General features: G+C 39.2%; 1 protein-coding gene across 1 annotated transcript in view; it reads right to left on the bottom strand.

The window, feature by feature from the left end:
• Positions 1-22272, bottom strand: part of uba7 (ubiquitin-like modifier activating enzyme 7) — a 33684-nt gene that overhangs the window by 10588 nt on the left and 824 nt on the right. The window contains exons 3-21 of the mRNA XM_086292817.1: positions 21608-21742; positions 21312-21418; positions 21151-21241; positions 20782-20914; positions 20440-20537; positions 20209-20358; positions 19958-20122; positions 19700-19798; positions 19514-19594; positions 18950-19105; positions 18481-18646; positions 17939-18135; positions 17472-17536; positions 15761-15971; positions 13066-13140; positions 12289-12490; positions 12111-12199; positions 10136-10228; positions 8468-8659 (exon numbers count right to left, since the gene is read on the bottom strand). Coding sequence (XP_086148943.1) covers positions 8468-8659; positions 10136-10228; positions 12111-12199; positions 12289-12490; positions 13066-13140; positions 15761-15971; positions 17472-17536; positions 17939-18135; positions 18481-18646; positions 18950-19105; positions 19514-19594; positions 19700-19798; positions 19958-20122; positions 20209-20358; positions 20440-20537; positions 20782-20914; positions 21151-21241; positions 21312-21418; positions 21608-21742 — 2505 coding nt within the window. The remainder of the gene's footprint in view (positions 1-8467; positions 8660-10135; positions 10229-12110; positions 12200-12288; positions 12491-13065; positions 13141-15760; positions 15972-17471; positions 17537-17938; positions 18136-18480; positions 18647-18949; positions 19106-19513; positions 19595-19699; positions 19799-19957; positions 20123-20208; positions 20359-20439; positions 20538-20781; positions 20915-21150; positions 21242-21311; positions 21419-21607; positions 21743-22272) is intronic.

Genomic DNA, 22272 nt, shown 5'->3' with positions numbered 1-22272 from the left:
ATTTTCTTCCATTTGGAATAAGTGCAAATTTCTTTCTGCACATTTCAGTTTTGCCATTTCTTGATGGCTTGCACTTAATACTGCATTACCTACTATGAACATACAGGCACAGACACATGTATGAACGTACTCTGTGAATAATATGGTAACTAACACGATGTTTACTATTGGTATGAGGCATGTAATGGGACACAGCTCTCTGCAAATCACAGGGATCAGTTCAATAACAGCATACAGCCCTGGGCTCTGTGATCAACATGCCCTTTGTTGCTACATATTTATTTGTAACATTGATCTGAGCTTTAGAAATCAAAGGTCATGCTCTTTGGTTACATGATGTGATGCTGTATGTAATGATGCAACGTTTTCATGTATTGGCTACTGGAACAAGGTATTGATATTTATAGATCAATATGACATTCTGCTCTTGATGACATTAAATCAGCGTCTCCCTCTTATCCGATGTTGGAATTGAACCCACGGCACCAGTAATTTCCTTTTAGAATATTGGTAATTTGCTCAATCCTGTAAGCCCCACTGGCTCCAATATCACATGCAATGTCCTTTGAGTCTTAATCCTAATTCTTCTCAAACTGTCAGGTGTTTGTCATGTATGTTTTTAAATCAAATGCTGGATGGATTTCCTAATTTTTGGTATAGACATTTACTCCTTTGTAGTATGAATTATAACCATTTTGGTAATCCCCGACCAACTGGAAGACTAGGCCATTACACAGCCTCTTTCATCTATTTTAGTTAGCTTTCAACTGAGTAATCATGATCTGAATCAATCAGACACTTCTTATTTTCATTAGTAGGTAGTACGTGATATCATTAGTAGGTGAAAATTTGGAAAACCACTTATGTGCCACCTGTGACCTTACTATAACATTTTGTTTATGACGTAATAAGAGGGAATGGCTTAGTAATAAGTACTCAAGACATGCTGTCTGACCATGTTAGAATTCAGATGTGTTTATAGTCGTTCTGAATGGCTACACTGGAAGATGCATGAAAAAGTGGGTTTAAATGTCAAATCACTGGTTTCAAAATGTTACAGATAATGGGCCATGCAGACACCCACTACTTACGTGGGAAACGTGGGATATGGTCTCATTCAGTGTTATCTAAGTTAAACTTAGCTTTTTCTTGAGGTTTCTTGTGTTTAATTAAGGTAAAGAAAGAAAAAGAAGGATGTGAATTGATGGGTAAATTTTAAAAACTCACAACCTCATGAAAAGTGTAGAAACCTGCACTCATCTTGAGTCATTTCCAACCAGTATTGGTGCTTTAAAGAGTTTCCAACAGAAGTTGGAACATGGGAAAAATGAATTACCAAGAAGTATGGGAGAAAGGGATTAAGACAAATACTGTAATATTTTTCTGTTTTCATGATGGATCTTTGTATAAAATAATTTGTGAGAATATATATTAATATTGCTCAAACGTATAAATGAAAACAGTGGGGCGCCTCAGGGATCGATTTTCAGGCTGCTACTTTTTAACATTTACACTCACGTGAAGTTTTCCAGTTTTCAGAGGACTCAATAGGTGTAGAATCACTTTTAGCAGCACAAGCAACTGTTTTCTATATGACTTTATCGGTCTCACACATTTCGTTGAAGGAATATTAACCCACTCATCTTTACAACATTACTTCAGTTCTTTGAGGTTTGCAGGCATTCATTTATAGATGGCTTTCATGACCCAGTTTCAGCCAAGCTTTAGCTGTCAGACAGATGGTCTCAGATTTGACTCTAGAGCACTTTGTTATATAGAGGAGTTCATGGTTGACTCAATGACAGCAAGGTGCCCACATCCTGTGGCTGCAACACAACCCCAAATCATCACACCTCCACCACCGTGCTTGACATTTGGTTTGAGGTGTTTGTGCTGATATGCTTGACAGTTGGTATGAGGTGTTTGTGCTGATATGCTGTGTTTGGTTCTTGCCAAACATGGGACTGTGCATTATGACCAAGCATATCCACTTTGGTCGTGTCTATCAAAAGTACATTGTTCCAGATGTCTTGGAGTTTGTTCAGATGCAACTTTGCAAACCTTAGTCGTAATGCCATGTTCTTTTAAGAGAGAAGATGCTTTCTTCTGGCAACCCTTCCAAACAAACCATACTGTTTTCATCTTCTTCTAGTTGCACTGTTGTGAAATATAAAAATGACCAAGTGAGGCCTGTAAAGTCTGATATTTAGGTCTTGGTTTTTTTCTTGATGTTTTTTTTGCAGTTTTTCTGAGCATTGCTGCTAAATTACGTCCTTTTCTCTCTCTGAGTGATGCAGAGAAACTGATACACGTTCATACGCTTTCAAATCTGGTATGTTTTTATATCTAGTATGCCTGATTACTCTAATGGTATTTGATCTCTCTATATCAAACAATGTATTGTATACAATACAATGTATTCTAGTATCTGCTATTCAGAACTTGGCAGCCAAACTGCTTACTAGGACCCGAAAGAGAAAGCACATTACACCGTAGTAGTCTTTAAACTGGCTGCCTGTCAGTTTCCATATTTAAAATAATCTTACTTGTTTTAAAAGAACTTCGTGATCTTACCCCAGTATATAAGTCTCACTGTGCATTACCCAATGTAGCCCCTCAGGTCCTCCAGCATGAATCTGCTGATAGTTCTGACATGCAGGACACAAAATGCTTGTAGAGGCAGCTTGACAGATCATCAAATTGTTGAAGGGCTAACACAGAGAGACAGACAAGCACCCATTCTCAAAATCACGCCCAATTTAGAATCTCTAGTTAACCTAACTCATGCATGTTTTGGAACAAGAGCACCTGGACAGAACCCACTAAAGCACAGGGAGAACACGTAAAATCCACACAGAGAGCCCCAAGCCTGGATTTGAACCCAGAAACTTGTTTTATTAAACTGTGTTATGTCTAATTAACAGCTTATCACTCATATGTGAAGCACTTTAAACTGCAGCAACATCCTTGAAAGGTGCTTCATAAATAAAGCTATGACTAATTTAATTGATTGTACAATTGTGTTGAAAAGTAAATCTTTCCTGTTTATTAATAAAATAATTTCATCTATAAATTCGAGTCTGAAATAGTTCAAAAGTAGAAATGAATGTAGGTATAAACAGCTAAAGTTCTTTCATCCTAAAATGATTGTATCATCTTCAAATATCTGCAAAAATCGCAAGAAGACAATTCTATGCCCCATTTCACGTAGAAAGTCATGCATTCTGTCCTCTACATTTGCAATTTAAAATCCAAAACAATTTAATATTTGCACAGAAGAGTTTGAGTGGACAATGAGCAATTCACAACCTTTTCAAAGATTCTGAGTTTTTGAAATCCTACAGGAAAGGTGGAGATCAAGGCCAGTGACGCAGCAGTTTCGACACACACTTGAACACAATTAGTTGAATTGCAGCTGCCATATTGCCCCTGTATTAAAAATGTATGGAAGAGAAAAATACTACTGAGGATAATTTAGCTAGATCGAGCACTGGTGGCTTATCAGTTTGAATAAATGGAGTTTTGTGAGTTTTGAGATGTATCGCACACTGTGCTAAATAAAAGATCTGGGTAGCGACTTTTATTGCCTCCTACGGTCTGTGTTTAACAATGTTCTGGATCTGCTATATCCAGTCTGATCTGATCTGCGTCTGTTGCTACATAAATAAACAACCAGTGCAAAGACACAATATCGTTGTTGATGACACAAAAAGGGAAAGAGAAGATAGATGGGGAACTAACGCACAACAATAACAGTACAATGCAGTAGAGAAAACATCTGACTTAACAGCATTCTACCAAAACAATACTGCCTCCAAATAAACCGTGGAAAACAACAGAAGGCACAAGCCGCATATGTTGATCACAGATTACTCATTATCCCACAAGCACTATTCATGTCTGGGTCTTGAGTTACAAACTGCACAATGGCCTCTGCACTCCTCTGGGAATCCAGAAGGCCTTGGATCATATTCACCCCATTTCTTTACTGGCACAGTCCAAGGAGACCAACACATATTTAACCACATGTGAGGCAAATCTCCTCCTTTGTTGTTCTTGTTCTGTCTTTAAGCCATTCCCTGTTATTTGTGTGACAGATGTGTGACCTTCAATTACGCTCAAATCACAAATCAGTTGGCCGTGGGTTTTCTTTTCTACATTAAAAAAAAATAAAAAAAAATAAACAGACACAATGTCTACTCAGCAAATTTAAACAGTCTTCCTTTTTTCAGATTTTTAAATCCAAACAAAGAAGTAAGTTGTGACTAAAAGGTTTATTAGAAACAGAGACTGGAGCAGATGGACATAAAATCCTTGCCTCCTCCTGATTCTCTGCCGACAGCAAGATTACATAGAGTTCTTTGGGAAATCTGGTTTCAATGCACTGCTTCCTGTGAAGGCAGGAAATAACCATCATTTCTGCAGGTAATTAACAAAGAAGCGGTGTGACCATTGACCGACGAGCGCCTCCAGAGTCTTGCCTCCAACTCTGCTAATTCAATTAGAGACTGAAAGGGCAAAGTGGGGAAGTGGGGCACCGAGGAAGCGTGAAAGGGCACAAAGTTAGGAGTAGAGTGTGGAGGATGTGTGCACAGGCATGTAAGACGGAGTATTTCCATGGAACACAACTACCAGGCATCCTAGCAGACAAGTAAAGACAGCGTACTCTGATAGAGCGTTGGCAAGGTGCTACAGGGGTTGAAGATTGAGATATTTAACACACAGCTGAAACATGTCCTCCTCTGCCTGCCTCAGGTGATGTTTCTCTGCATTTTAGTGAGGCTGCAGCTCAGTTACAGCGGCACTCATCAATCTTTGCTGCTCTTGAAATGTCCTTTAATGACTTAGTACCAGAAAATCTCAGAAAATGAGTCCAACTAGAAACAAAGAGTACATAGTTTTAATTAGATTTTTTTTTTTGTCCCTAGGAAGCAGAATTATTATCACTACTGATTATTCAAATATACTTACTATGTTTGATATGTTTACAAACAATGCATTGGACAACATGATTTTTTTTAAAGTTTTGTTCAAGTAAATCTGTTTTGGCCTCACCAACTATTAAGGGAAGTACTGATCTCTTAATGCTCCACTTGCGAGGCACTGAGTTGGTAGAGTACAGCCAGTTAATCACTGTTGGTTTTTTTGGCCCCTAAAACTCTCCCCACTGTAACCTTGAAGGTGAAACGTAAAGGTGGCTTTGGTTTGTAAAATTAAAAAAAAAAACAGGCCCTGCATGTTTGAAAATAGTCTGCAGCTGCAGCTGACTGTTCTGTGTGAAGGGCACAGAGAGGACATTGTTGCTGCGGCCTTAAACTTGCAGCTGAGGTAGTCACAGAGCTGATTCAACATTTGACTGAATGAGAGAGCTGGCATGGATTATACTATATGGGACAACTGTCGCTCAGTTGGTGGAAAGGGTTGTGTGAGTATTTGCCCTTCAATCCCTGGCTCCTCTGTGTGCCAAGTGTCCTTGGGTGGAGGACTGAACCTAAAGTGGGACCTTTTTAGTGAGCAACTCTGCCATTTTTGTGGAACTGCAAACATTTTGTGTTTACCAGGCATGTTCACTGCCAGCTTTAGGACCAGAACACAGATGGAAAAACTCATATTTTTTACAGTATAAAAAACATGTTTCTGCTTCTCTAAAAAGAGACTACTTTGGTTGCAAAAATGTCTCCTTGTATGGAAGTCTTTGTGAAAACTACCTTGCTGCTGCTCATCATGTCTGGTTTAAAAAAAATGTCAATACATTTTGTCGATGCACAAAATGCTTGGCTCGAGGTTTCACAGTGGGACTTATGGGACTAATGGTTGGCTATGTGCACCTTTTAATTACAGTCAGCAGTCTATGGCTGTATTATATTATGATCCTTTAGTAAAAGAGGTTTTAGGAACTTGTTACTCTAGGTCTGCCTTTGATGTCTGGGCCTTGTCTCCCCAACTGAAAAACATAACATAGGGAGGAATTCTACGCAAAAGAGTGTTGAGCAGACAAGGACAAACCTCTTGTTTACATATCTCTACCTCTATACAGAGCACAGCAGCAGGGAAATACCAGGACATTTTCATATTTCGCCAAACAGCTGCAAGAAATCCTGGAAAATTATTAAGACAATGGGGGCATTGGGAGTCATTTATTTTAGTTTAAGAGCTAAGTTAAAGGGTTATTTAGTGACAGCTGTGTATGACCACATTAAAAACACATTTTCCATAAGCACTTAGGCGATCAGAACTGTGGCACTACAGGTAAAGTTATGATGACTGCCCAGAATCTAGCAATGGAGTAATGTCATTAAACTCACTTTGGAACAACACTGGGTGGCCCACCTGCACAACCAGCAAGATGTGACTGTTGTTACTTGATATTAATGAACTGAGACTGATCTCATAAGGGGAGAGGTCTTAGCCATTGCAAAAGTAAACTGAGACCTTAATACTGCATGTCTGATCAGTGATTTTTAACAGCTGCATGCCTGCAGTTGCTTCAAAGGCTGTCTCCCAAAAACTCTAATCTTAGATTAGAGAGATAAGAGAATATAAAAGAAATGGCTTTGCCTTCTGTGTCGTTGTCTAATTTATAATATCTAAAATCATTTATATGTACACCATTTATGTATATTTCCACACTAATTTATTTCAGCACATGAATGCGTTAATCAAGGATTGCAGGACTCAGAAATCTTATGTTATGTGATCTCTTTAACTAGTCACATAATATCTACACCACATTCATGCATAGGGGATGTTTACAGGGAATCAATTTGTTAAAAAATATCTATATATCAACAAAGGAATAGACACCCTGGACCTTTGACCCCGGGTGATTAAGTTAGTCTCATACTGGATATCTGAGGCCAAAATCTGTGTCAATATTTAGGTTAAATTATTATTGGCTTTTCATGAATCCATAACATAAACAGTTGTGATAAGGATCCCTTAAAAAGGTTAATAAAAACTTTGCCAATTACAATCTCATAAATAAAATTATCTAATTTATTTCCACTAGTCAAAATATATGTTGTTGCTGATATACTCATGATAATGACATGTGCACATTCAAACTATTTTTACAATAAATAGACGGATGAGAAACTAGAATTGATGCCATATTGAAAGAGTAAATACAAACAAATAAAGAGAGACTATCAATTACAAAGCTTGGTATAAATTATGAATTTAAAGTAATCACAAAAACCAAAATGTTTTCTTTGGCACTATGTCCCACATTATATGGCTGAAGGTTTGGCAGCTAACCCTCATTCTCTGTTTCTCATATTATTGCATGTGTGTTCCTGATATATGAATGTCTTCCGGTATTACTTTAGGATTTATCTTTAACTCTAAAAATGCTGTTCTGGCTGTGGGTGTCCTGTCTCCTTTGGGTCCTCTGTTGAATAAACAAAAGCTTAAAACCCAGAGCCTCAACCCATGAAGAAAGAGCCTGCGTCTGAAAAATTTAATGTCTGCCCATCTGTCCAATTCAGTACTTGAATACTTGAATAAACCTTCTGGCTGGGATAATGTCAGCTACTCTGTCACTGTGACTGATTATTTTAATGACTGACTCTATCCAGTGTCCCGTGCTGCTTTGGAAATGTTAATACATCTAAGAAAATTTCAGAAGGCATGAAAAAATAGAAAAGTATATGCAAACATCAACAAATTTACAGGCAACAACTGTAAGAACGGAGAGAGGAAGAAGGCACGTCTGGAACCTCCAAACCTCCAAAAGTCACAACTGCTTCTGTCATCATGACAGCGTTTTATGCAGAGGCTGAATTTTCCCCTGTAACCAAAGCTGAAACCAGACCCACAATGTCTCAGAGTACCCTCAAGCCCCACAGGACACAGTTACCCCAACTACTGACCCTGTCAGAGGTTTAGTGCCCTGAGTGGGAAAGCTGGAGCATTCCAGTCTAGTATTTGATTACCTCCAGAGATGACCTACAGTGAGATGTAAGAGTGCTGTAAAATTAATTGGCATGATATTCTCTCAAACCTGACCTTAAATGTGTCTAGCATGTGGTACTGAGCCCAGAAGGACACTGGCTTCAGGGAATAGGGTTGCTTTGAATTCACTTAATTTGTCCAAACATGCATGGATCTGTTTTATGTCTTGCCTGCACTGAAATATGCTAAGGATTATACTGAGCTAGTTAAAGAATGGGCTTACAGTATATTCAAGATACTGAGGGCCAAAAGTGGGTTTTTACTCTGAGAGCACTCATTCATGGCTTAATGCTTTCCACTAAAAAAGGAAGGACATGAATCTACAAAGAACCCACCAGATTTATCCTCAAAATAGACAGGTTTAAATTATGAAAGTACGTTACACAGTAAGGGTCTGTCAGACTTTATGAAGTGCCTTACTCAGGTCCTATATGTGACTGAAAGCTTTATTGATCTCTTCCCTAAAACCACTATAACTAAAATAAAGCTGTGGTCATATGGAGCTGTTACTCACTTCAAACTGCTGAGGCCGGCTCGGCTGGGACATGACAAAGTACTGGACGGCCAGGTTGATGTAAGCCGTGCGGTAAGAGCTGATCTTTTGGTGACCCTGAACCAGCTTATACAGCTCCAGGCACATGAGGCCTGCCACCGCGGCTGTCGTGGTGGCTATGGCAGGGATGATCCTTCCGGCAATGCGCTTACTCTGCAAAGGTGACAGTGGAACGTTCAGTTTCACATCGCAGTGTCATGTAGTGGCAAGAAAATATTTCAGTTATCTTCAGTCACTTTCAGTACAATCCTAACGTGATCCAACAAATATAAACTCGTGTTTTACAACATTTCACTGGTAGAAAGAAACTTAATTTGTTTACTCTGTTAGTTCTGAAGTACTAGAAGTTGTCTTTTATTTTAGTTACAGGTATGTTTACAAGTAATTTCATGGCTTATCAGTCAATTAAGACCTGTCCCCTTGTTACGTATGGACATATAAATCAGATATAACATCTGAAGTTGATTCAAAGTGCTGAATTTGTATTTTATAGCTTTTCACTTCAACTTTAATATGAGGCACTTTATTGCATTATTGTTGGGTCTTTACCTTACAATATAAAGCGCCTTGAGGCTACTGTTGTTGTGATTTGGCGTTGTATAAATAAAATTGAATTGAATAGAAAGAAAAATATACCAATCACAAATTTTAAAGGAAAACGTTATAATGTACAAGGTTGTACAAGAAACCAGATTAAACTTTGCCAGAAAATATCTAAAAGAACCTGCACAGTTCTGAAAAAAAAAAACATGGACATAAAGATGAACTTGTTCCAGAGTGATGGGAGGGCAAAAGTATAGAGAAGGAGAGAAACAGCTCATGATTCAGAGCATGCCACCTTATCTGTCACACATGATGGAGGCTAGGTTATTTCATGGGTAGGGATGGATGCCAGTGGATCCGGGCCACTATTGATGATTAATGATGTGACTGCTGACAGAAGCAGCAGGATGATTTCTGAAATGTACTGGTCTTTACTCTCTGCTCAGATTTAGTCACATTTTTCCAGAACTGAGTGGACAAAGCAACAAAAATTGTGTCTTGGTCCAACAAAACATGGACCTAGCTGTATATACATACATATATACAATATACTGATGATGTTGCATGATGAGTATTTTTACCTTTGACAGTTACAAATATATTAGAGTCTAGCCCTCATGTGGTCTTGCATTACTGATATACTGTATGTTTATTATGTACTGGTTAAATTGTGACTAAAGGAGAAGTTATTTCCAAAGAAGACGCAAAATGTGGAAATGTCTGATTACACAAGGCAAACTCTGTTTTGTCCCCCATCTCCTAGGGGTAACTCCCCCCCCCATCCATGTTCATGTCTTGGCTGTGTATGTCACTGTGGCAGCTGGTACAAGGCCTGGCTCAGGTGTCACCTCCCAGGCGACAGGTAAAGTGCCGTGATTAGTTCTGCTCTGTGAACAATAGGTGAGGGGTCTGTTTTTGTGGCTTTAGGGCAGGTGTGTGCAGCACCTAGGAAAAACATGACCTACAGGGAGGGGGAGCAGTCGGCAGGTCTGTTTTGTCTCATTCGCCCCTCGGCTCAGCTTCATCTCTTAGATCTTTGTCCATATTTTTCTTTTATTTTTACTATGTATACATACAATTACTGACCTTGTGACGATCAGCTGCAGGGATGTCATAGTTTTCTGCTCTCAGGTTAGATGCAGCAACAATGTAGTCCATGTGGAAATTGCTGTCATCATCCTGTATGAGTAGGAACATTAAATATTTTTTAATTAAGATATAACACTATGAAGCTTAATACCCATGAACAGCAATTACATATAATGACAAAAAACAGAAGGGCAGCTTAACAGTATTAACAACATTATAAATTGCTAGTGGGACAGTTCAAAGCCACGTCCACGTCCAGTGACATACTCAGTGATGTCATTCTCTGTGCCCTCTTTGAGCTTTGCCTGCTTTGTTGTTATGTCGCTTCAGTCACTCTGATATATGACTTAGTACCCTGTCAGAAAGCAGTGGAAATCAGATTCCTGTTGTGATCGACGTGGCCAGTGAGGTCATGCCTCTGCTAGTGCGGCTCTACAAAAGCTAGGAGGTGACTGTCACTCCAGGTTTGCTTTAGGGGTTGTGAGGAAGCTCCAAGCTGGCAACCTGATGCCTTTGAAACCCTCCTACACACATTCCATCTATCCACAGCCTGACCAGGGCACAGAGGGATAAAGATGAAGAGAAGTGGGTTTGGGAGTCTTGTTCTTATTCAAGACAACATTTGATATTTAGCTGACTTACCTCATGCACCTTCATTAGAGCCTCTCTTGGTTGATTGCATGTGTTATCAGAATCTCATTTAAAGTCATTTACCTTCTCTAAATTCTTTTAATAACAATCTCTATCACTCAGCAGCGGCATCTTGACCTGCTTTTACCTTTTGTTGAGCAACAGTATCTTATTCATGGGGTAATATGGTACAGCTACTTTGTGGGCAGAGTTTATTGTAAACTCGTTTAGAAAAGACTTTGTTATGCCCAGTGTCCAGATGTTGGCTATTACATTTATTACAGGATCCAGTCCTGTCCAACAGGACATGTCAGATGCTGAGGAAAAAAGTTCCAGTAGGGAGGAATAATTGAACAAATATAATGGCGCTATAAGGAAATGGCTCATTTACTGCAAAAAATTTTTATGCTTACAACTGTTAATTTTTATTTAAACAGATTTTGAGTTAATAGTTACACTAAGTCTTGGAGGATATAGATTTATAGTTGATTTAGAGCCTGTTCTTTTTTTTTCCATTTATTTTATCATTTATTAATTAAGCTACTAACTGGAGTCAAAACTTGAAACTGGACCCAAGATGTTCTACTTTGTTTTTCAAGTTGGCCAATGCGCAGCAACACCAATGTTTGCTTAATTTTTTAACTTATCATGCATTTGTAGTTAAAGCTAAACTATTGAAATTATTTTTACCTGGCATTCAAAAGTTTACAAGTACAGAAAGACGAGAGGAAATGGAGAAAACAAATGGAACAAAGTGTATGGCTGGCATCTTAAACCATGAGGTTGCCTCATTTGAATGTGTTTTGTGGCCATGTTTCCCAGAGGATATCAAGGAAGAATATAGAGTGTTAGGGATACTGTCACTGGGAAAGTGCTGTCCTATTAAGAAAATCGCTTTACTCCAAGGTGTGACTGACTTTTAGGAAATACATTGGAAGGAAACGATTGCTTAGGGAACTGGGGATTATATCTAGTCTACACTCCTAAATAACTTTCTAGATTAGATGAACTTTTATGAATATTTACAATGCCAGCCAAGTGCAAAACGTAACTTAATGTCTAGAGTGACAATGTTTTATTAAGGGAAGTCTGCCTTCAGGAGTCTGTGTATGCTGTTTGACAGTCCGCAAACCAGTTCTCACATAAAAGTACACATTTTATATCTGAGTTGTCTGACTCAATAATCATTATATTGCTACAATTTTTGAAAGCAGGAGGGACAGTTTAAAAATATATAACTCTACCCTGCTAAAACCACTGTTGAATCAGCTCAGATCAAGATGTCACTATCTGCAGCTTCTCTGAAGTCTGAGGCAGAGGTGTCATTGTCCTATTGCCCTACCTTCTCAAAGTCGATAGGGTACATCTGAGCTGAGCTCTTCAGAGAGGGCGAGGCCAACTTTCCTTTCAACTCCTCAAGTCTGACCTTTTCTGTGGCAGAGAAAGAGAAAAATATGTAAAGATAAGACGTGCTGGAAGAAAGCGAGTTGGTAACAATAAAAAAAATTGAACTAACTGACCCGCATCATCGCATTCACGTGTTTTCTCCTCCTCCATCTCCTTGTCAGTAACATGAATCTTCACGGAGGACTTGGGAGTGAAAGCTGGCACACGGACATTTTCTAAGATTCCTCTGATGGAGGTCAAGTCCCTTGTCCCTTTGATCCCATAGATTTGCCCATACAGATTAGCTCCAGCCATCACGTACTCAATATGAGTAGTCTACAACACAACAATCACATAGTCTTGATGAAGAAGAAAATATAATGTTTTGGAAAATACATTTAACATTCTAGTTAAACACGGTCTATTACAGAAGCACTGCCATCATGGTGAAACTGTGGAAAGCAACGTATTATAAAAGGAGAATAGAGTCAGAACAATGTTAAAGTAATACCAATTACTTCCCTTAATGGAATATATAGCTGCAATAATTTCTCCAGTGTTCCCAAAAATGCGCATCTATATTGTGCATAGAGTGGCAGTAACTTCTACTTAGCAAACAAGCACAGTACAGTTCCATTATTTCACTTCTCTGCAATGCTGCTTTCAATTCACTGATAAGGAGAATAACATGAATTGAATGTGTCTAGAAAGCAGATTATTATCTCTCTTTTATTGCCCGTGTGTACCTGAGATAAGACTCAATTATATGGTCAGAGTGAGGAAGAGCCATTATCAGACAAGATAAAGAAGGAATGTGAGTGGTTATCAGTATACTGTGGTATGTTTTCTCATTACCATCTACTATGTATATGATTGCTACTGGATGAAGAACTGGACCAGACACTACTCACAATGCTAGGATCAAACGTCAGGGGGTGAGGGCATCTCTTGGATCCAGACCAGAACGGCAAGCCATGAGTGGTCTTCTAAACAGAGGCAGAAGAAAATCCCTTTATTGCAGCGAGTAACAGATGTAAAATCATTTCACTTTTATTCTTTAAAAACATTTATATAAATATAAGTGTAACTTGGTGAGTAAACCTATGACTGTCATGGTGAGATAACGCTATATTCCAAACATAAACGCACAAGAAAACAGATTAGGTTTTACATTTTCAGCTTATATGATATTTAATGCATGACGACTCCAGTGCATTAGTGATTTACTGGATAAAGCCTGACAACTACTTTACTATTCTAACAAAGCAAGTCAACTACCTTCCTTTGGTGCAGTCACACTAATATTGTTATCAGCTGTGTGTTGACTACACAATTTGTATGTCTGATAAAGGAACAAAGGGACTTGAGAGCTTTGATGTTTCCAAATGGTCCATATGCCGAGAAAGAGAGAGTCTCCTACTGGTGGTGCCAGTTTTCACTGCAGGGGGGGCATTGTATAGCAGCCAAAAGGCACCAACAACATTGTCCTTTTCAGAAACAGGCATGTTGTTGGCTTTCTCTTCAGGGTCAGAGGGGGCCAAAACAGTGATTTGTCCTTAAAAAGAAGGATGACACTTTCATTTAAGACTTTTTGGGGCCTCCTAAGGTTCTTTGACCAATTGTTCTTTTTTCTTGTAGAGACTTAAGAATAAAGGTGACTTTAATAATGGAAATTTCTACTTGAAATCAACTTTGTTCTGGTTGTTAAGAAAAAGAGAGTTGAACCAAATAACTACATGGCCAAATTTATCAACAATTCAATTAATTGCTGTTAATTAAGCAGTTTAAGAGCTGAATATCATTTATCTCACTAATACAGCAAATTCTATGACAGGATACCTTTAAATCTCTTGTCATTTCATCTACACTCATTCAATAGTCATACATGTATACTGTCAGGTTATGTATCGATGAAGAGTGAGTTGTAAATTATTAAATAGTATTAAGCAGGGTTAGATCAGATGAGTGTAGAAACCCTTTTAAACATATAAATTGTGTGGTATAGAGAGATATGGTAGAAACTCAGTTTATTTTTCGCTATTTTGTTGTTATTTAGATAGTAAATGGTAAATGGCCTGCATTTATATAGCGCTTTTCTAGTCCCTAAGGACCCCAAAGCGCTTTACACTACATTCAGTCATCCACCCATTCACACACTGGTGATGGCAAACTACATTGTACATAGCTGCCCTGGGGCGCACTGACAGAGGCGAGGCTGCCAGATACTGGCACCACCGGGCCCTCTAACCACCATCAGGAGGCCCAAGGACACAACGACCAAGGCTGTCCGAGCCGGGGCTCGGACCGGCAACCTTCCGATTACAAGACGAACTGCCAACTCTAGAGCCACGATCGCCTTCAACCCTGGTCATGCACACTTATTTCAACTAAAATAAAACTGGTTTTTCCTTCTCACATAAATTCACCCCATCTCTTAGAGGAAAAATAAAATATAAATAAAAAATTGTATCAAAGCTTAAAGCACACACACACACATTGGCGATGGCAAGCTACATTGTAGCCACAGCTGCCCTGGGGCGCACTGACAGAGGCGAGGCTGCCGGACACTGGCGCCACCGGGCCCTCTGACCACCACCAGTAGGCAAACACGGGGTTAGTATTTTGCCCAAGGATATTTGGCATGCAGCCAGGAGGCAGCCTGGGATTGAACCACCGACCTTCTGATTAGTGGCTGACCTGCTCTGCCACCTCAGCTACAGTCAGTGGATTGACTGACTGCTTTGTTTAAAATAAAGCAGTCAGTCAATCCACTTCTCTCACCCGTCACTTCTTGTATTTTCTGCTTTTCCAACTTGAGATGCTGTGGCAACATAGAGCACAGTAGCCATGCAGTCATCAGTGTTGCCCGTGTACCAGCTTTGGTCAGTTTAGCTTTTGACTTTTAACTGACATTAGCTTCCTTATCATAGTTCCCCCAGAAGGTCTGTGGTAAAAATTGACTTTCAACGAGAACAATAAAACTATAACTCTTTTTACGTAACTAGGACAAAGAGAAGTATGGAGGGGAAAAAAGAGAGAGAACCAAAGCCAAAACCACAAATGACGCAGAGTTTCTGTATCATGTGCTGTGATGATTAGACAAGAGAATATTTATATTTAATAATAAAAAAATGCCATACCAAAAGCTGCATTAATAAATATTAAAACATTGCAAAACACTGCTGGAGCTCTGTTAGAAAACAGCTTGTTAGTGTTCTAAGTCTTGGGTTAGTGAGGGTTTGTTTAGGTTGATACTGATCTGTGCACCCTCCTACACCAAAGGTATGACAGCAACATGTGACACCGCTCTGTCTGCACGTTTCAACAGACTAAAAACCCCTCAGAGACCCTCAAGAGACCCTGTTTATCAGTAGTGCTTTTCAGGTTTTCAGCAGGGCTAATGTTGCCATCTACTCTTGGGGAAATATGCTGCAGTACTCCATGAAGTGAAATGTGAAAAATGCAATTCCTATTGTTCAAATATCTCACTTTAGTGTTTCACTGTTTGGAATGCAAATATCTTACCTGCACAACAGTGCCCCTGTGTGTTCATGGAGACAAATTACACATGTTACATTTTTGGCACCAGGATAGTTGCTTTTTTACCTCATCGGGAGGGAAACAGTGCAGAAGCTGACGGATTTCGTTGTTAAACAGGGTCTCCCACTTGCAACGTGCCCAGCGCACACAGTCTTCCCAGGACTTTGGACGCTGTCCTCCAGCTTCCGTGTCATGCAGGCTGCTCCACACTCCTCCGAGAATCTCCAAGGCCTCAGTGTCACCAAGATCTAGAGTTCGCTTAATAAATGCCGTATCCCTGTGGAAAATAGAGCAGCAATAGTTGTATTCAGTGACAGAGCAAATAATAATAATAATAATCATTGGCTGAGCAGAAAGACAAAGCGCAGGCTATCGAAAGGTAATAATAATATGTTCGATGCATTCTGTGGGTTGAACCTTCACAATAAAAGATTCGATTTTTATTTGCAACATGACTTGGCTGAAAGTAAACTTTAAAAACAACACACGTGGCATACATGACCTGCAACGTCAACCTGACTAAAGCCTTACTGGAAACCCCCCAAAACTGTTTATACCTGTGTCACAGAAGAGAATGACTAAAAATCTTTTGAGTGTTGTCTCGAAAGTGACTCAAAGGGGGGATTTCTCTGAGTGTTTCGACTCATAGGCAGGAGAAGACAGTGTTGAGTAACTTTATCAGGTGCTGGTCAGTACAACTCTAAACCCACACATGGGTAGTTCTTGCGCCATTAATATGCGCTCGCTCAGGAAACAAAAAACATGCCTGAACAGGAACATGCATACTCATAGCTGTACACAGAACTGTATGGGTGTGGCATTAAAACAGCAGCAACAAAAAAAACCTCCTTTCCATAACCTCATGAACCATGACTTAATATTTGCTGGACTATGACATGTAGCTGATCTGTCTCATAAAAATGCCCAGAAAACTTTTCCAGGATTGCGCTAGAAGGAGGGCCGGGAAAAACTGGTTATCTTAGTAGACAAGCGCCCTTATCTCTAAAAAACTGTGCAATATGAAAAATTTGAATGGTTGTTTCAACTCACAAGCACCATTTTTGCTCTAGGCCCAGTTTTTGCTTCCATATAGAAACAAGAAAGAGAGTAAATGCTTTTACTGTCGTGGCAGATTAAGTTAATCTCACTAAAACAAACAGAGACAAATCTCAAAACATGGCTGGATTAGGATGGCTCCGAGCCTCAGTACTCAGACATAGTTTCGACCTGGAAGCTTAAATCTGCCTTTGATGACACTTCTGTGTGTTATAATTAGGTCAACGCATTATGTAAAGCTTGATACAGTGGTTATTAATTTTTAAAGATTAGCCATGTACTTAAATCTCACAATTAAAATCCAGCAGATTCACTGATTCATCCATTTCACATCATATAGCACTCTTTCCTGTCATCTAATCTCTTTTTTAAAATTTGATGGATGGTTCCTAAACCACAAAGCCTCTAATTATCAAAGAATGCATTTATTATTAGTAGAAAACTGCTGTGGATTATACATTACAGAGAGGAGACTTGGCAAGACAGACTGTTTATGTAATTTCTTACAAGGGCTTTACTGCTGAAAGCCAACCAAATGTTTTCCTGTTAATAAAACTAAATAACGAGCTTGAACCACTTCATTAGCTGTTTTGTAGGTGCGCTGGAATGCTTTGTAAGAAAGTGGAAAAGCATCGTAAAATGACCACGCTAAGTAACACCAGACTGGTGAAGACACCGTCTCGCTTTTGGCGCCAACACAGGAAAATCGCACGTATCTTACCTCAAGAAGAAATTTACATTTTCAGGTGTCTGTTTGAACAGTCCTTCAAACTGGTCCCTCGCCCACTGAAACAATTACAAGACCAGATTAGTGAAAAAAGAATTAATAACACAATAAAAAATACTTTCTTTTGCAGAGCACTGTGCAAAAGAAAGTCTGCAGTCATTTCAAATGTTTTGGTCATTGTTATGTTTAAGAGCTAATATGAATTTTAACAGCATTACCTCAGCAGGTCTTGGGTGGAGTCTGCATTGCACTAATTTTGGTGATACCCTGATTTTATCTAGCACTAGTGACACTTTTTAATATCACACAGAACAATCCCAGTTCTTTGTGCTAATTACTAAACTATATACCAATAATACATACCGTAGTGACTATTGTATTCACTGGTCATCTGGTATTAGATGCAATAAATTCCCGTTACAACAAAAGTGAACACAAAGTTGAACAACTTGATTTTATACCTGCAATGTGTGCTCAATGCGGTGGGGGAAGTTCTTGAGAGTACACAGCGGGATAGCATTGCTAGAACTTGATTTAGCCGGTCCATAAGACTCCGTCAGGTGAGGAACCACCACCAGGGTGTGACCTTTGGTCCCTAGAGTGCCCCCCTCCAGCATTGGCTTCTGGTGTTGCACACAGCGTCCATCGAGATAGACCCCTGACCATCAGAAACAGTGGGTTAAAGCTTAGAAATGTACATGTACAGTCCTTATACTTACTGTAGATATAAACTGTGAATGTTTTTATATCATTTCTATAGACTGCAAAATAATTTTTATACTTGACATCTTATATGTAGACTGAAATACTGTATATAGGCTATAATAACATTTGTATAATTCGTTATTTTTACACCAATACCTCATTTTTTAAATACCCATGCCCCATATTTTTACATCTCTTTTCTTATTCATAATTAGTCTTCTTTTGCACACCATGGGTATGTGGGTATGTCCCGAACCTATGGCGATATTAACAATAAAGATGACTTAAGTGTCCTCACTGGCTTCCACGTTGTCAAGGGCTGCAGCCACTCCATCGAGGCCCATGAAGAAGCAGTAGTCGTATACGCCTTCACTGTCAGCATCAAGGCGATTCTGGTGCGCTGTGATTCTCATCTGTGGGTTTATGTCACACGCAGCTCTGGCTGCAACTTTTGATTTAGGTTTCTGCCAATTGACAAACGCACAAAAATGGAAAAGTTAGTCTGTGACATAACGTATGTGAACAAGAAAATGTATTAAAAACAAAATGATAATAAAGAGCTAATCAATTCAAGATGAATATCTAGCTTTGTTTTGATAGAGCCGCTTAGGAAACTAACTAAAACAAGCCATCTCAGGCTGTAATAATACCTTCATCACAAGCCTCTCCTGTAAGTAAAGCCCTGTTAACTTGCAGAGATGTGCTATGATACTTTTTTACATTTTTCACTACAGAATTGTGATACAATATACTGTGTGGCTTCTCACCCCGACATCATGAGTCCTGAACAGGAATTGGCGGTTCAAGTTGGATCTTTCTATTGAGTCCATGTCTGTTATGGTGATGTGTCCATCATCTCCTGCACCAAGCCCCATAAGGGCAAAGTTTTTAAGAAGCTCACAGCCGATAGCACCAGCTCCAACCTTGAAAGTAACAGGAAAAAAATGAAATTGTCAGATGTGTTTTACAATGTTGCAGAAAGTCATTCATCTGTTGTTGCTCATCACTACATAGAGATTAGGCATTCAGTAGCTCCTGTACTTCCTGATGTCTTGCAGACTTTGCGACAAAGATAAAAGAAATGCATACACTGTCTCCCTTAAAAATGTTAACCCAGCACAAAATCACACTTTTAAAGGAAACAGGGAAAGTGCCAAGTACTGTTAAAGAGCCCCTTTACAAAGATGCCAGGAAATGCCACCTGAATCACAGCTTTTTCCTGAATGTGCCATCATTTACACCAGACAAGATCAAAGAAAAACACACATGGAGTTTCTGCATTACAGTGCAGAGTGTGCCCTCTGTTGGACAAATGTCAAATCAGTCCTCACCAGGAAATACTTCTGCCGTTGAAGCTTCTCCTGGAACGCGGAGCCAAACACAGCAATCTGTCCATCATACCTTGTGCCGTTCTATGAAAAGGAAAAGAGACAGATTAAATGCGCCTTAATGCTGTTCATATCAGTCAAATGGAGAGCTTGTTTGATAGCCCGGGAATCTATATTTTAAAGGTATACCATCACAAATGAGCATTCTGTCGGCTGATCCTCAGGCAGGCACTCCAGTGCATCAAAATATAGCCACTGCTGAAGAGGTGTGAATTTCCTACTGCATGCCTGCAGGAATATTACAAAAGACACACAATACTTGGTCAACTCAGCTAAATACAAATGTTATTTATTATACAGTGTAAACAGTGATAGTTTATGATGAGTGAACCCCCCCTCCCCCCTCCCAAAAGATGAACATTTTCAGGCATTTTCTTCAGACCTCACCTTAATGACTTCCTGAGCAGCCAAGCCTCCTATGAAAGCATTGATGGGAGCCAAATCCCCCTGGGCTGTGTACGACAGGCTTTGTACTGTGACCTCATCTAGCTCTTCCAGTTGTGCGACTTCATTTAGCTCTCTCACTATGGTTAGCAGGTAATCCGCATCGGACTGTAGAAGCACCAACAAGTGAGTGGAAACAGTCCTGTAAATTGCTTTAATGGTTAAACTACAACACCGTAGCTGGATTTACAGACCTGGGACCAGAGACCAGGGAGTCGCTTTTCTTTCTTCACAAAGCTATGGAGTGCTTGGAAAGCCAAGTGCAGGGTCTGATGCCGAGATATTTTTCCATAGTCGTTCATTACCAGCAGATCATGGTCCTGTAAAGCCTCACTCAGTGGTTTCTGCAATTAAAATGAGATTGTTTCATTAACAATGGATTTATTGTTTAAAAGCTAAAGTAGAAACAAAACGCTTGCACCTACAAAATTTAGCAGGACTGGCTGTTTAGCCTCATTCACCACTCCACCCCGTTCATACTCAGAAAAGGCTGAAGTGTCACCAATGCTGAAGGAATACGGGCCTAATGATTGAGATGACAAATGACGAAGGTTTTTATGGTAAATTGAAATTAAAAAAGTTAAAAGTAAATTTAATGAAAAATAATACAAACCCAATGCTGAAAATATAAAAATATAATGACTGCAGATGATAAAGAAGAAAAAGAAAAAATCTCTAATTGCATCAGATTTTTAGAGTAGTGATCGTCATAGAGGTTAAAAATGTCATGAAAAGAAAACTTGAGGAAAGAAATTGCCAACACTGACCCCGGACTTTAATTCCCACGGGGGCCATATTGTTTAGTTCTGTCATGCCTTGCACTTCAGAAAAAATAACGTTATCGCCATCTGAGAGTCCGTGCTTCTGGTCATCTGTGCAGATCACCACTCCAGGATTATCCTAAAATAAAGACATGCTAACTGTCAATTCTTAAGCCTGTTAAGTAAACCTATTTGCAACACTTTGTTAGTCATTAAAATGGTCAGAGTTTGAAAGCATATCTTGGATTCACTTAGGGTTCCTCTCATACGATCTGTTATATACATTACACAGAAATAAATGAAGTACCAGGATTTCAAAATGTATGGCTGGATCTGCAATTTAGCTTTAGCACAAAATAAAATGGAAAGTTTTACCTTAGAAATAGATTGTATCATCACTGATGCAGGCATCTCTCCATCCCGGTCCAAGACCTCAAATTTCTCCCCAAAGTCACAGAACAGCTGACTGCAATTGAGAGTTTTCTCTTGATTGTTCCATAATGTTGATTTAGTACATGTTCCAGAGTTTATCTTACCCACAGAGTCCCTTGGTGTCTGCTACAATGAACTTAATTCCATGTGAATGACACAGCTCCCCAAAACGCTTCTGATCCTCCAATGAGGAGTCAGTGAGGACCACTACCTGTAAAAACATAGCACCCCTACTCAGAAAGGTGTTTTTTGCTTGATGTGCACTGTGATTTGGCCTTGATGAATTGAATATTAATTTAATGAAGGGCAGAAAGTTTCTTGGTTCCAGAAATTTAAAAAAAATATTATTTTAACCTTAGTGGACATCAGCACAGTATTGTTGGGAAAAAGATTAAAATACCTGATATTGCAGAAGAAGGTTTTCATCTAGTGGTCCAGTATATTGTTCCACAACCACATGCGGGTTTAAAACTGCCAACTGTTGTACCGAGCATGCAGCCCGGTTCTGACCAAGATGAGACTCCTTCAGGAAAAACTGTTGGGAACAATTAAAATTGAAGACAAAACAATCTCAACCCAAGGTCCACCTGCTGTATTACGTTTGACCATCCATCCATCCATCTATCCATCCATTCTCTTCCACTCATCCCCCCATGACTCTGAATTGTATCAATGAAAGAAAATAAATGAATTTGTTTGAATTTGTTGTTTTGCCTGTGTCAAGGCTCAAGAGTGAAAGAGAAATCTCAAAATGTATCAGGTGTTTCCCAGCGCATGATAAAGAAGGCGGGTGTCCTCAGTCGTGAAAGGAAAAGCAAAACTAAATGTGCACAATCATTTGATCACTTAACATTGAAATATTGAGGATTTATTTAATCATGGAATAATATCAGTGCCACAGTTTCATCCTAAAGTCTGATAACATTTGAAAAGAAAAACAGGTTTGAAAAAACAAAACTCCCATTACCAGGATCACAATCAGCTCGGTTTAGTAACCCTTCATCACACAGGCTTCCTAAAGTTTGTTGTATATTTATGTGTTTATGCAATCAGCTCAAACGCATC

The sequence above is a fragment of the Aulonocara sp. 'chitande type north' Nkhata Bay genome, linkage group LG5, assembly GCF_057382095.1.
Source record: "Aulonocara sp. 'chitande type north' Nkhata Bay isolate Kocher_YH1m ecotype deep benthic linkage group LG5, A_spYH_male_GT1.1, whole genome shotgun sequence".
Taxonomy (NCBI): Eukaryota; Metazoa; Chordata; class Actinopteri; order Cichliformes; family Cichlidae; genus Aulonocara; species Aulonocara sp. 'chitande type north' Nkhata Bay.
Note: the sequence above shows the minus strand (reverse complement) of the source record. Positions and strands in the feature narration are given on the sequence as shown.